The sequence below is a fragment of the Dipodomys merriami genome, unplaced genomic scaffold (genome assembly GCF_024711535.1).
Source record: "Dipodomys merriami isolate MVZ:Mamm:240054 unplaced genomic scaffold, mDipMer1.0.p SCAF_19, whole genome shotgun sequence".
Taxonomy (NCBI): domain Eukaryota; kingdom Metazoa; phylum Chordata; class Mammalia; order Rodentia; family Heteromyidae; genus Dipodomys; species Dipodomys merriami.
Window position 1 is genome coordinate 11,179,947 of NW_027203270.1, and position 12,741 is coordinate 11,192,687.

Here is a 12,741-nt window from a genome sequence, read left to right on the forward strand (position 1 = left end):
AGCAAAAAGTAGGCCTAGAGGTATGGCTCAAGTACTATAGAACTACCCATTCTCCCCAACTCCTAGCAACAAAGCCAAAGAGACAGAGCCTGAGTTCAAAATTCCAGGACTAGCTAAAAGCTGGTGGCTCATACTGTAACCCTAGCTACTCAGGAGGCTAAGATCTGAGGATCAGAGTTCAAAACTACCACAGGCCAGAAATTCTACTAAGACTCTTTTCTACAATAAACTACCAAAAGGCCTGAAGTGGAGCCAAGGCTCAAGTGGTAGAAGGTTAGACTTACGCACAAAAGCTGAAAGGCAATGCTCAGGCCCTAAACTCAAGCCCTAGGACTGCCAAAAAACCAAAAAAATCTCCAAAACCACATTTTAAAAAGGCATCAAGCCAGACGCTATTGGTTGGCTCTCACATGTAATCCTAGCTACTCAAGAGGCTGAGATGAAATCACAGTTCAAAGCCAGACCGAGCAGGAGTGTAAGACTCCTATCTCCAATTAATCATCAGAAAACCAGAAGTGGTGGTGTCACTCAAGTGATAAGAGTGTTAGCCATATGCTGAAGAGCTAAGGTACATTGCCCAGGCCCAAAGTTCAAGCCCTACAACTGACCAAAAAAAAAAGAAAAGGCAGCAATTAGTAAATTCTTTGTTTTTAAAAAATAGTTACTGATAATTCAGAAACTATTAGGATGAGATAAACAGCAAAGAAAGCTTTAACAAGCTTATTTGTTACATTGTTCTATGGTATAAGACTGCAGAAGGCTATAAAGAAATCTTGGGCCTCTGAAGGGTTTCACAGATAGTTAACAGTCATGGTGGTTTTTTTTTTTTTAAGGTCCAGTTGTGGGGACTGAACTCTGGGCCTAGGTGCTGTCCCTCAGCTCTTCAGCTCAAGGCTAGCGCTATACCACTTCAGCCACAGCGCCACTTCAGCTTTTTTCTTATGTGGTGCTGAGGAATCGAACCCAGGGCCTCAGGCATGCAAGCGCTCTACCACTGAGCCACCTCCCCAGCCCCTCATGGTGGTATTTTATTGAATGCTTTCCATGAGCTGAAGGTGAAGCTTCATGGTAGAGCATGTGCCTGGTATGAGAGCCCCTGGCATCCATCCCTAACACCAAAAAACAAGCTCACTACACACTGATAATATCGTAAGTACTGAAAAATTATGTGTGCAAGGTTCACTTAGGAAAAATTCGTGATTTCAGTGTTTCTACCCTGGTTTTGGTAATTCTCCCCTTGAGTCTTTGCAAAGAGTCCAGTTTAAGCCAAGCACTGGTGGCTCACACCTGTAATCCTAACTACTCAGGAGGCTGAGATTTGAGGTTTGAGGTTCAAAGCCAGCCCGGGAAGGAACATCCATAAGACTTTTATCTCAAATTAGCCACCAGAAAACTGGAAGTGGTGCTGTGGTAGAGTGCTTAGCCTTGAGCCGAAGAGCTGAGGGACAGGGCCCAGGCCGAGTTCAAGCCCACAACCCACAAAAAAAAAAAAAGAGTCCAGTTTAAGATGGTCAGTGATAGCCCCCCTGTACAGTATGTTCTCAAATAAAATAAAATACAATTTAAAAAAAAAAAAAAAAAAAAAAAAGATGGTCAGTGATGGCTAACACCTGTAATCCTAGCTACCTGGGAAGGTTAAGAGCTAAGTATGGTAGTTTGAAGTCAACCCTGAGCAACAGAGCCCATGAGACTCCTGTTTCCAATTAACTACCAATAAGCCAGAGATAGAGCTTTGGCCCAAGTTGTAGAGCACCAACACTGTGCAAAAATGCTACAGGAGAGAGGAGTTAAGTCCCAATACCAGCAAGGAAAGGGAGAGAGAGAAAAGAAAAAAAAAGCACAGTATGGATTCAACTCAGTGGGATACAGCACTTGCCAAATATTCACAAGGTCCTAAATATTCACAAGGTCCTAAATGGGGGGAAGGGATGATGCAGAGACTCTACAGTTGTTGTCTCTAAATATTGACAAGCATAAACATTATACTAAGCATGGGGCTGGGAAGGTGGCTCAGTGGTAGAGCGCTTGCCTTGCATGCTCAAGGCCCTGGGTTCGATTCCTCAGCACCACATAAGCAAAAAGAAAAGAGCCGGAAGTGGCGCTGTGGCTCAAGTGGTAGAGCGCTAGCCTTGAGCTGAAGAGCTGAGGGACAGCGCTCAGGCCCAGAGTTCAGGCCCCACAACCGGACCCAAAAAAAAAAAAAACCATTATACTAAGCATGTTACAATATATTGAATTATTGAATTTATTTTACATGCCAGAGAACAATACAAGTATATTATCTGGAACAGGAAGATAGCAAACTAGTCAAAGTATTTTTTAGGGATTAGTTCTGGTTATATATTTGAAAACTTAGAATAAGTGTATCAAATTCCTGAAACTATCATGTGAGAGCAATATCAAATAAAATCATGGATATTTTTCCTGAGGGGCAAATGAGAAGGAAAAAATATTTTTAAAGCTATTCGCATTTTTATATTTGTGAATCACTGGTTAGAAGAGGTAATATAGTACAACACCTATCACATATTGTGTCATAAATGTTTCACCTCCTCCTTAAATGAGATAGTAGGAATAAGATCAACTGTACAAATGACAGGTTTTAATTCAAAATGCCAGAAGTGGAAATACAGATAAATAATAACAAACCCAAACAATGAGTTTACCTCACATTGAACATAGGCTTAAAAATGCTATCGAAGTTTTAAGAAAAGCTTCAAATTCACTTTTCTAATTCCTGACAATATCTGAGCTGAATGCTAGGGAAATTATCACTACTAATTTTTCCTCTTTCTTCAGATATAACATTTAATGTAAACTGTAACTTAGCTTACCTATGAGATTCTTGTTCTCCTTTCATTTTCTCTACTTTTGATAACATATCATCAACCTTAAATGCTTTCCTGGAAGAAATAGATAAAATAATCACTTAGTTCAACTGGGAAAAAACACAAATTACACTTTACTATCCCTAATAGGCACGATGGGAAACATGTTTTTAGCAATTATAAATGGTTATCCTTAACAATGACTATTGCTGAGAAATATACAACCATACCTTTAAGCTGAATTTTCAATGCTAACTTTTCTATCTAATCTTTTGTCATTACCTAAAATCAGTGATTTCTTGCTACTTCTGAATATAGACATATATCTATTAGTGATCCACATATATGAAAGCTAGATAAGGCTGGGCACTGGTGGCTCACACCTGTAGTTATAGCTACTCAGGAGGCTGAGATCTGAGGATCAGAGTTAGAAGCCAACCCCAGACAGAAAAATAAATGAGATTATCATCTCCGATTAATTACTAGAAAACCAGAAGTGGGGTACGGCTGAAAGTCACAGAGAGCTAGCCTTGACCGAAAAAGCTCAAGGACAGCACCCAGGCTGAGTTCAAGCACTATGACTAAGAAAAAGAAAAAAGAGGGGCTGGGAAGGTGGCTCAGTGGTAGAGCGCTTGCCTTGCATGCATGAGGCCTTGGGTTCGATTCCTCAGCACCACGTAAGAAAAAAAGCCTGAAGTGGGCGCTGTGGCTCAAGTGGTAGAGTGCTAGCCTTGAGCTGAGGGACAGCACCCAGGCCCAGAGTTCAGGCCCCACGACTAGACCACAAAAAAAAGAAAAAGAAAAAGGAGGAAAGCTAGTAAATATTTTATTTTCCTACTATAGAGAAGGAAATTGTTGCCAGGCACCAGTGGCTTAAGCCTGTATTCCTAGCTACTCCAGAGGCTGAGATCTGAGGATCATGGTTCAAAACCAGCTCTGGCAGGAAAGTCCATAAGACTCATATCTCCAATAAAAACTGGAAATGGCACTGTGGCTCAAGTGGCAGAGCACTAACCTTGAGCTGAAGAGCTAAGGGACAGCACCTAGGCCCAGAATTCAAACCCCACAATTGACAAAAAAAAAAAAAAAAAAAAGGAAATTTTTAAATTTGTGCTAGTGTTAGGGTTTGGACTCAAGGGTCTGGGTGCTATCCCCTTAGCTTTTTTTCACTAAAGGCTAGTGGTACTACTCTACAACTTGAGCCATTCCAACTTTCTGGTAGCTAATTGGAGGTAAAAGATTCAGACTTGCTTATACAGGTTGGCTTCTAATCTCCATATTGAGATCTCAGCCTCATGATGCCACGTTATGACTGTCATTAAGTATGCAATATTTGGCACAGTGCCTTAGTTTTGGCAGGTATTTAAACATTTATTTAACTGGGCCAAACAAATATAAATTATTTACATTCTGTATAAGCAACCCAACTAGCAATATACATAAATGGATGTTCTCTACAATGTATCTGAAGCTCATAAGGCATCTTCAGAAGTTATATCAGAGCATAAAGTTAAATGAAATGTTACACCAAAGAGAGTTGAAAAACAAATCATGAAAAAGTTGTAGGTGGACATACAGGTCAATACATAATGAAATTACAAATCAGCTTTCTAAATTGACTAATTGATTGATTGCTGGTCCTGAGGCTTGAACTCAGGGCCTGGATGCTGTCCTTCAGCTTCTTTGCTCCAGGTAGTGCTCTACCACTTGAAATACACCTCCACTTCCAGCTTTTATGGTGTATAATTGGAATTAAGAGTCTCATAGCCAGGCGCTGGTGGCTCACACCTGTAATCCTAGCTACTCAGGAGGCTGAGATCTGAGGATCTTGGTTCAAAGCCAGCCCGGGCAGGAGAGACCGTGAGACTCCTATCTCCAATAAACCACCAGAAAACCGGAAGTGGTGCTGTAGCTGAAGTGGTAGAGCGCTAGCCTTGAGCTAAAGAGCTGAGGGACAGCGCCCAGGCCCAGAGTTCAAGCCCCACGACTGACCAAAAAAAAAAAAGTCTCATAAACCTTCCTACCTAGGCTTACAATCATGACCCTCAGATCCAAGTCCCTTGAGTAGCTAGGTTTACAGGCCTGACCTACTAGCACCCTGCAGAGTTCAAGCCCCAGGACTGCCAAAAAAACAAAGCTTCATTCCACAGAACATAGTAAGGCTGGCAATACATTTGTAATCTCCACAGGTAAAAAAGAAAAGAAAAATTAACAACTTTTTTTTTGGTAGTCTTTGAACTCAAGGCTTGGATACTGTCCCTGAATTTGCTCAAAGCTAGCACTCTAACCATTTGAGCCACACTGCCAGTTGTGGCTTTTTCTGTTTATGTTGTACTAAGGGATCAAACCCACAAAGCTAGGAAAAAACTCTACCACTAAGCCACATTCCTAGCCCTGAACAACTCTCTTAGGCTAGTAACAAAGAACTGTACAGTATAAATATTTACTAAGAGTGTTATTTTGTGGGTATGTATGCCACTCCTGGGACTTGAAATGGAGCCTATGCAATGTCCCTGAGCTTCTTTTGCTCAGGGGAAGTGCTTTACCACTTGAGAAAGAGCTCCATTTCTAGCTTTTTTGTAGTTTATTTGGAATAATAGTCTCATGGACTTTCCTGTCTGGATTGGCTTCGAAACATGATCCTCAGCTCTCAGCCTCCTGAGTAACTAGGAATATAGGAGTGGGTCACTAGGTGTCTGGACACTATCCCTGAGCCTCATCGTGAGAAAAGCTAACCAAGTGTGCAAGGCCCTGAGTTCAAGGACCAGTAAGTGCACCAAAAACAAACAATAATAAAAACAAAAACAAAAATCCACAACAGAAATGTACCTCAGACAATAAGGCAAAGAGTTATCAAATCATCCCCAAAACACTGTTGAAAAGGAACTTTACAACTTGCAGGGGGAGGGGAGAAGAGAGGGGAGAAAGGGGTGGTAGGGGAAAAACAAAGGGGGAAGTAACAATGCTCAACAGGAAATGTGCTCATTACTTACTCATGTAACTAATCCCTCTCTACAGTATTTTTACAATAAAAAATATATTAAAAAAATTTTTAAATTGTCACAAAAAAGGTGAATGAAGGGGCTGGGAAGGTAGCTCAGTGGTAGAGTGCTTGCCTTGCATGCCCAAGGCCCTGGGTTCGATTCCTCAGCACCACATAAGCAAAAAGAAAGCCAGAAGTGGCGCTGTGGCTCAAGTGGTAGAGCACAAGACTTGAGCTGAAGAGCTGAGGGACAGCACCCAGGCCCAGAGTTCAGGCCCCACGACCGGACCCAAAAAAAAAAAAAAGGTGAATGAAGTGGGGTCACCAATGGCTTACACTTGTAGGAACAATGAGTGTGGTTACAGGAGCCTGGGCAGAAGTTTCTGATAGCTAAATACAGTGCTAAGTCTCTGTCATCTTAAATATGTGGGAGGCTGAAATTAGAAGGATAGAAGCTAAGCAGAAAAACCTGGTAGAAGCTGGGCATGGTGGCAAGCATGGGCAGCAACATGGACCCTATCCCAAAAATAAGTCAGTGGAAACCAGACCCTGGTGGTTCAGGTCTGTTGAAATCTTAGCTGAAAAGCTGAGGGGCAGTGCTCAAGCCCAGAGTTCAAGCTCCATGAACAACAACAACAACAACAACAAAAAAGAACTAATTCCTTTACACTTGGGTAAGTACTACATATCACACAGCAAAAATAAGTTCTCACCACACACCTCCAGACCTTGTTTTAAGACCAGATGATCATGGTACCTTCAAGTTTTAGACTCTCTCTCCAACTGACTTCAAAAGTATATTCCCTTCAGTAGGAAATCACATAAGACAGCAAATGACATTTTTTTTTTTTTTGGTCGGTCATGAAGCTTTAACTCTGGGCCTGAGCACTGTCCCTCAGCTTTTCAGCTCAAAGCTAGTGCTCTATCACTTGAGCTACCATGCCACTTCCGGTTTTCTGGTTAATCAGAGATAAGAGTTTCATGGACTTTCCTACCCAGGCTGGCTTTGAACTGCGATCCTCAGATCTCAGCCTCCTGAGTAGCTAGGATTAGAGGCATGAGTCACCAGCACCTGGCCCAAATGAGACTTTTTGCATCTATACTATAGAAGCTACTCATTAGACTTAAGTTTTGTTTTTTTGTTTTTGGTGCCAGTAAGTCCTGGGCCTTGAACTCAGGGCCTGGATACTGTCCTTGAACTTCTTTTGCTCAAGGCTAGCATTCTGCCACTTGAGCCAAAGTGCCACTTCTTGCTTTTTCTGTTTATGTGAAACTGAAGAATAGAACCCAGGGTTTCATGCATGTTAGGAAAGCATACTACTACTAAACCACATTCCCAGCCATACCATAGCCAAGTTGTCTCCCCTCCCCACCCCACCCCAGCTGAGGACCGAACTCAGGGTCTTACCCAGGCCAGGCAGGCGCCAGGCAGGCGCTCTTCCGCTGAGCTAAACCCCAAATTCCATTAGACAAGTTTTAAAGTAACTATTAGATCTTATGTATCAAGTTACCCTGAGCTCTTTAGTAATTATTTAAATCCTAGACATCTACCAAACCTGCAAATAGTAACAAAGAATAAAACATGAATCAAATCACTTTCCACTCCATTACTAAAATTGGGGAGGGGAAAAACCTAGTAATAAAACCAGAATTCAAGCCAGGTGCCAGTGGCTCACGCTTGTAATCCTAGCTACTCAAGAGGCTGAGATCTGAGAATCTCGGTTCAAAGCCAGCCCAGGCAGGAAAAGTCCGTGAGACTCTTTTTGTTTTGTTTTGTTTGGGGGGGAGGGGTCCGGTAGTGGGGCCTGAACTCTGGGCCTGGGTAGCTGAGTAGCTGGATTACAGGTGTAAGCCACCAGCACCTGGCTTAAATTTTAATATCATTTTATGAATTCTGTTTTTTTGGTTTTTTTGGGGTCCGGTCGTGGGGCCTGAACTCTGGGCTTGGGCGCTGTCCTTCAGCTCTTCAGCTCAAGGCTAGCACTCTACCACTTGAGCCACAGCGCCACTTCTGGCTTTTTTCTTTTTGCTTATGTGGTGCTGAGGAATCGAACCTAGGGCCTCAGGCATACAAGGCAAGCACTCTACCACTGAGCCACCTTCCCAGCCCCCGTGAGACTCTTATTTCCAATAAACCAGTAGAAAACTGGAAGTGGCACTGTGGCTCAAACAGTAGAGCACTCACCTTGAGCTGAAGAGTACAAGGACAGGGCCCAAGCCCAGAGTTCAAGCTCCATGACCAACCAAATAAACAAACAAACCAGAATTCATAAAATGATATTAAAATTTAAGCCGGGCTTAAATTTTACACCTGTAATCCAGCTACTCAGGAGGCTGAGATCTGAGGATCACAGTTCAAAGCCTGCCTGGAAAGAAAAGTCCCTGTGAGACTCATCTCCAATAAACTTGTCAAAAAAGCTAGAAGTGGCATTGTAGCTCAAGTGCTAGGGCACTAGGCACTAGCCTTGAGCACAAAGAGGCTCAGGGACACATCCAGGTCCTGACTTCAAGCCCCAGGACTGGCAAAACAAAAACAAAAACACAAAACGACCAATCTACTAGGCACTGGTGGCTTATAACTGTAATCCTAACTACACAGGAGGCTGAGATCTGAGGATTGAGACTCTTAGTTATCTCCAACTAACCACCTAAAAACTAGAAGTGGAACTGTTGCTCAAAGTGGCAGAGCACTAGCCTCGAGCATAAAAGCCCAGGGTCAATGCCCAGGCCTCACAATATATGTATATGTACATAATATATATGTATGTGTGTGTATGTGTATCAAATTCAATTAGTCCTCTTTCACTTGTTTTCATATGTACTTTAATTAGTAGTACTTTAATACAATTTTTTTTTCTTTGCCAATCCTGAGGCTTGAAGTCAGGGTCTGGGCACTGTCCCTGAGCTGTTTTTGTTCAAGGCTAGCACTCTACTGCTTGAGCCACAGCACCACTTCTGGCTTTTTCTGTTTATATGGTACTGGGGAATTGAACCCAGTTAATGCATGCTAGGCAAGCACTCTACCACTAAGCCACATTCCCAGGCCCAAAGACAAAATTTTTAAGTAGTTTGGTATATCTAAAATAAGATTCATAGAAATATACCTTTTGATATTCGTTCTGGAGTTTCGATGAGACATGTAAGTAAGAGTTCTGTGCAAAAAGATTGGCTGTAAAAAAAGGTGGAAAAAAATTAAAACTAAATATATATTAAGTTATAAAACTGAAATAATATTGATGAATTCCACTGATTACTTACTGCTATGAGATTTCGAGTTCGAAGAAATCTATAGATCTGTGTTGGTTCTAGATAGCAGAAAACAAAATATATGTATCATCCAAATGTACAAACATGTCAGGAAACTATCAACCTAATCCATGACCACCCAAACTATAACCAATGTAAATTGTGTATTACAGAAATAGGATACTAAACATTTTTATCAAGAAAATCATTACAGACAGTAGGATCAAAATACATTCAATCTATGACATACATTCATAAAAGTTCATCTGCATTAAAGCTCTCAACAATCTTATCATGAAACCTTTCCAAGGTAGCCACTGTTACAGAACAAGACTAAAAGGCAATAGTTATATTAACTTCCTTGAGCTATTTATCATCCATCTTCCAGAAAAATAACTGAAAGGAAGTAGTCGTCAACAAAGTAACTTATTGAGGCCAAACAAAATGAATTTTCTTTTTAACTGATCATTTCAAAATCTTGTATAGCTAGCCAACGTGGGTGGTTCAGGTCTGTAATCCTAGCTACTCAGGAGGCTGATATCTGAGGATCACAGTTCAAAGCCAGCCCAGGTAGGAAAGTCCTGAGACTCTTATCTCCAATTATCCACCACAAAACTGGAAGTGGTGCTGTGGGTCAAGTGGTAGAGCGCTCACTTTGAGCTGAAGAGCGCCAGCATGGCCTATGCCCAGAGTTCAAGCCCCACGACTAAGGAAAAAAAAATCCGGAAGTAGGGCTGTGGTTCCAGGGGAAAAGCCTTTAGCAAAAAAGCTCAGAGACAGCATCTAGGCCTTGAGTTCATGCCCTGGAGGACAGGCACATGCGCACTCACATGGACACACAGGGACACGTACACAGGCACACGCAGGAAAAGTAAAACCATTCCCTGACCTTATAATATAGATTTGATTAAAGCTAATACTATAAACTTCATTCAATGAGCATTTTTAATTCTGGTATCATTTTATGTATCTTACTCAATGTAAATACTGCCTCCATTATATTCTCTGTACAATTGACAGATTCCAAAAAGTCTTCTTAATGCCTAAATCAGCTAAAAAGTAATTTCTTGTAAGGGACTTACTTATGTCAAAGTTAAAAAATACATCCACATACCTGGGATGTTAATGAGCTAATATCATCACGTTTTACATATAGCTATGTCAAAATAAACTAAAAGTGAATTAGCTATATACTTAATAACTTTATTAAAGCATTCCAACTTGCCAGCAACTAAAATCAGTATCAGAGAATAATCAAGTTGCTTCCTGATCAGATCTAGCTCTTAGTGACAACTGACTTCTCCCTGATGGACTCATTAGAAAGCAAATAGTTAAAACCTTCTAGATGGACTTATGCTCTCACAACATTTGAAAAGTTTTAAATTTCGACTTAATCTTCAGTTAGTTTGGCTTTAAATTCAAATTCAACTAAAAGATGAAATGTTTTAGCAGAGGTACAAACAAGTATGTTCATTTTTTATTCCAGTTCTCTATACTTCCAATTAAAGCTTTCCCAGATTTTACCAAGTGTTAATAGGCAAAAGAAAAATGTGAAATCTTCCGACACAGGTTCAATATTAATTTCAATAAAAATTGAAATTCCTTCATTAAATTCTAATCAGAATTTCCTGAAGCACTAATAAGAAGGGTTTTAAACAATTTAGTTTGTCTTTTGCCCACAGCTGATACCATGCCCTTAACATATGCCACAGTAATATTGTAAATAAAGACATTCAGCAGTACAGCTGAGTTTTATTCAAGTTTCCTTAAGACCCTCAGCTCCTTACACACACACATACACACACACACACACACACACACACACACACACACGAGAAAAGAATCAGGGTAGAACTTTCAGTAAAGAATAGTTACGATTACTTATAGTCAGGAAATTGTTTATGAATTCTATTGTTTGTTTCCAGGCACCTGGCTCCCTTTTACAAACAAGTCAGTTTCTCCCTACGAGGAGCCTGCAAAAAGCAGAGAATCTGGTCGCGTGTAAGAGTAGAGCCCGGGACTCACCCTCGGCCTCAGTCTATGTGGCCCTAAAATGGGCGGACAGATCTGAAAGGTTTAAAAGCAGCCAGAGGTGCCATGTTAAGGTGCAGCACGAGTTAGCGAGCACCCAAGCTACACGACTTGAGGATGACCACTCGCTCCGCTTTTCCACCCTCAACCCCCCGCCCCCCCCCAAAAAACAAATCTGCAGCCAGACACCCCGGGACTCCTCCAATCCGGAAGGCACGAAAGAAAACAAGAACTCCTCTAGGATCGGACTGTACTTCGTTTCCACCGTCACCTCCTCGGCTCTAAAATCTCGATCGAACGTGGGGCCCCGAAGCCGAGCCTCTCGAGAGGTGCGACCCGAGTGGGGGGAGAGCGGGGGGGGGGGAAGGTGTCCCCCGGGCAGGCACGGATCTACCCGGCTTCCCCTTCCACCTCGCCCTAAGGCCCCAACCGGCGGGTCCCGGGAGTCGCGTCCTCCCTCCGCCCCCAAAGCAAGTGAACTCCCAAGAGCCGGGGTGGAGGGTGAGGGGGGGGGAACCGGCGGACCGTCCCGTCCCCGATCGCCCTGGGGTGGGCAGTCCAGCCCTCCCAGCCTCGCGCACACTCACTCTCAAAGGCCTGGAGGAAAAGCTCGTGGTCAGCCTGGACGTGCTCCATTTTCGGCTTCTTCACCGGTAACACGGCGGCCCCCGCCGCCGCCGCCGCCGCTGCCGCCGCCGCTGCCGCCGCCGCCGCCGCCGCCGCCGCTGCCGCGGAGGAGGAGGAGGAGGCCGAGTAACCGCCGCCGCCGCCTCCACCGCCCCCGCCGCCGGATTTGCCGCCCGACGCGGTCGCGGCCGCCACTGCCGCCGAACCCCCGAAGCCGCCTCCCCCGGACCCCGCGCTGGGCCCCGAGCCGCCCCCTCCCCCACCGCCGTGCTTCTGAGGCGCCATCGCGGTTCCTGCCTCCTCCCCCCGCCAGCTACCCGCCGGGCGGCCCCGGAGAGTAAGCGCCTGCAACACCGCCGCTCGCCCCAGCAGCCTCCGGCGGACCGAGGGGGGAAGGAGGAGTGAGGGGAGGAGAGGGGAAGGGAAGGGAGGAGGAGAGGAGGGAAGGAGGGAGGAAAAAAAAAAAAGTGTCTCCTCGGAGCCCCGCTCTGCTTCGGAGGCCGCTCACCCTACCCTGGCCTCGCTCCGCCCACTTCCCCGCCCGGCGCTCTGATTGGCTGGCGGGAGCGCGCGCCGCCCGGCAGCTCAGCTCGTTGGCCCACGGATTCCCCCGTCAGTCACGCGGAGGCGCTTCTTACCCAGGCGCGGCTTGGTTGGCCCGTGCGCGCTGCCGATCGCGGGCCCGGCCGCCTCTTTGAACTGAATTCGCGGGAAAATTAGGGGTCGGAGCGGCCTTCCTGCTGGCCCCGGTGCATTGTGGGGAGAGAGAGACCTTAAGATCCGTGTTCGGAAGCCGTTTCTCGCCCTCCGAGCGTCGTCAGTCGCCGCCCCCGGGGGGGCCGGGGAGGGAAGGGAGGTTGCTGGACCTGTGAAGGGGGTGCGGGCGTCGGAGGGTGTCTGGGGCTGGAGATGGATCTGTCGGAGGAAGGGAGTCTCTGAAGTCTCAGGAAGGGGGTTTGTTGGGGGGAGGGGGAGACCCCTCCCCTCCGGTGCCCACGGCCGGGGTTAGAACCCCACAGTGGCGGT

At 44.7% G+C, this 12,741-nt stretch overlaps 1 protein-coding gene across 1 annotated transcript in view; it reads right to left on the reverse strand.

Annotated features, from left to right (window-relative positions):
• Suz12 (SUZ12 polycomb repressive complex 2 subunit) overlaps positions 1–12,219 on the reverse strand; it is a 52,959-nt gene extending 40,740 nt beyond the window's left edge. Inside the window, exons 1-4 of the mRNA XM_070027251.1 lie at positions 11,676–12,219; positions 9,070–9,116; positions 8,916–8,980; positions 2,835–2,903 (exon numbers count right to left, since the gene is read on the reverse strand). Coding sequence (XP_069883352.1) covers positions 2,835–2,903; positions 8,916–8,980; positions 9,070–9,116; positions 11,676–12,000 — 506 coding nt within the window. The 5' untranslated portion in view covers positions 12,001–12,219. The remainder of the gene's footprint in view (positions 1–2,834; positions 2,904–8,915; positions 8,981–9,069; positions 9,117–11,675) is intronic.
• Between the last annotated feature and the right edge of the window lie 522 nt (positions 12,220–12,741).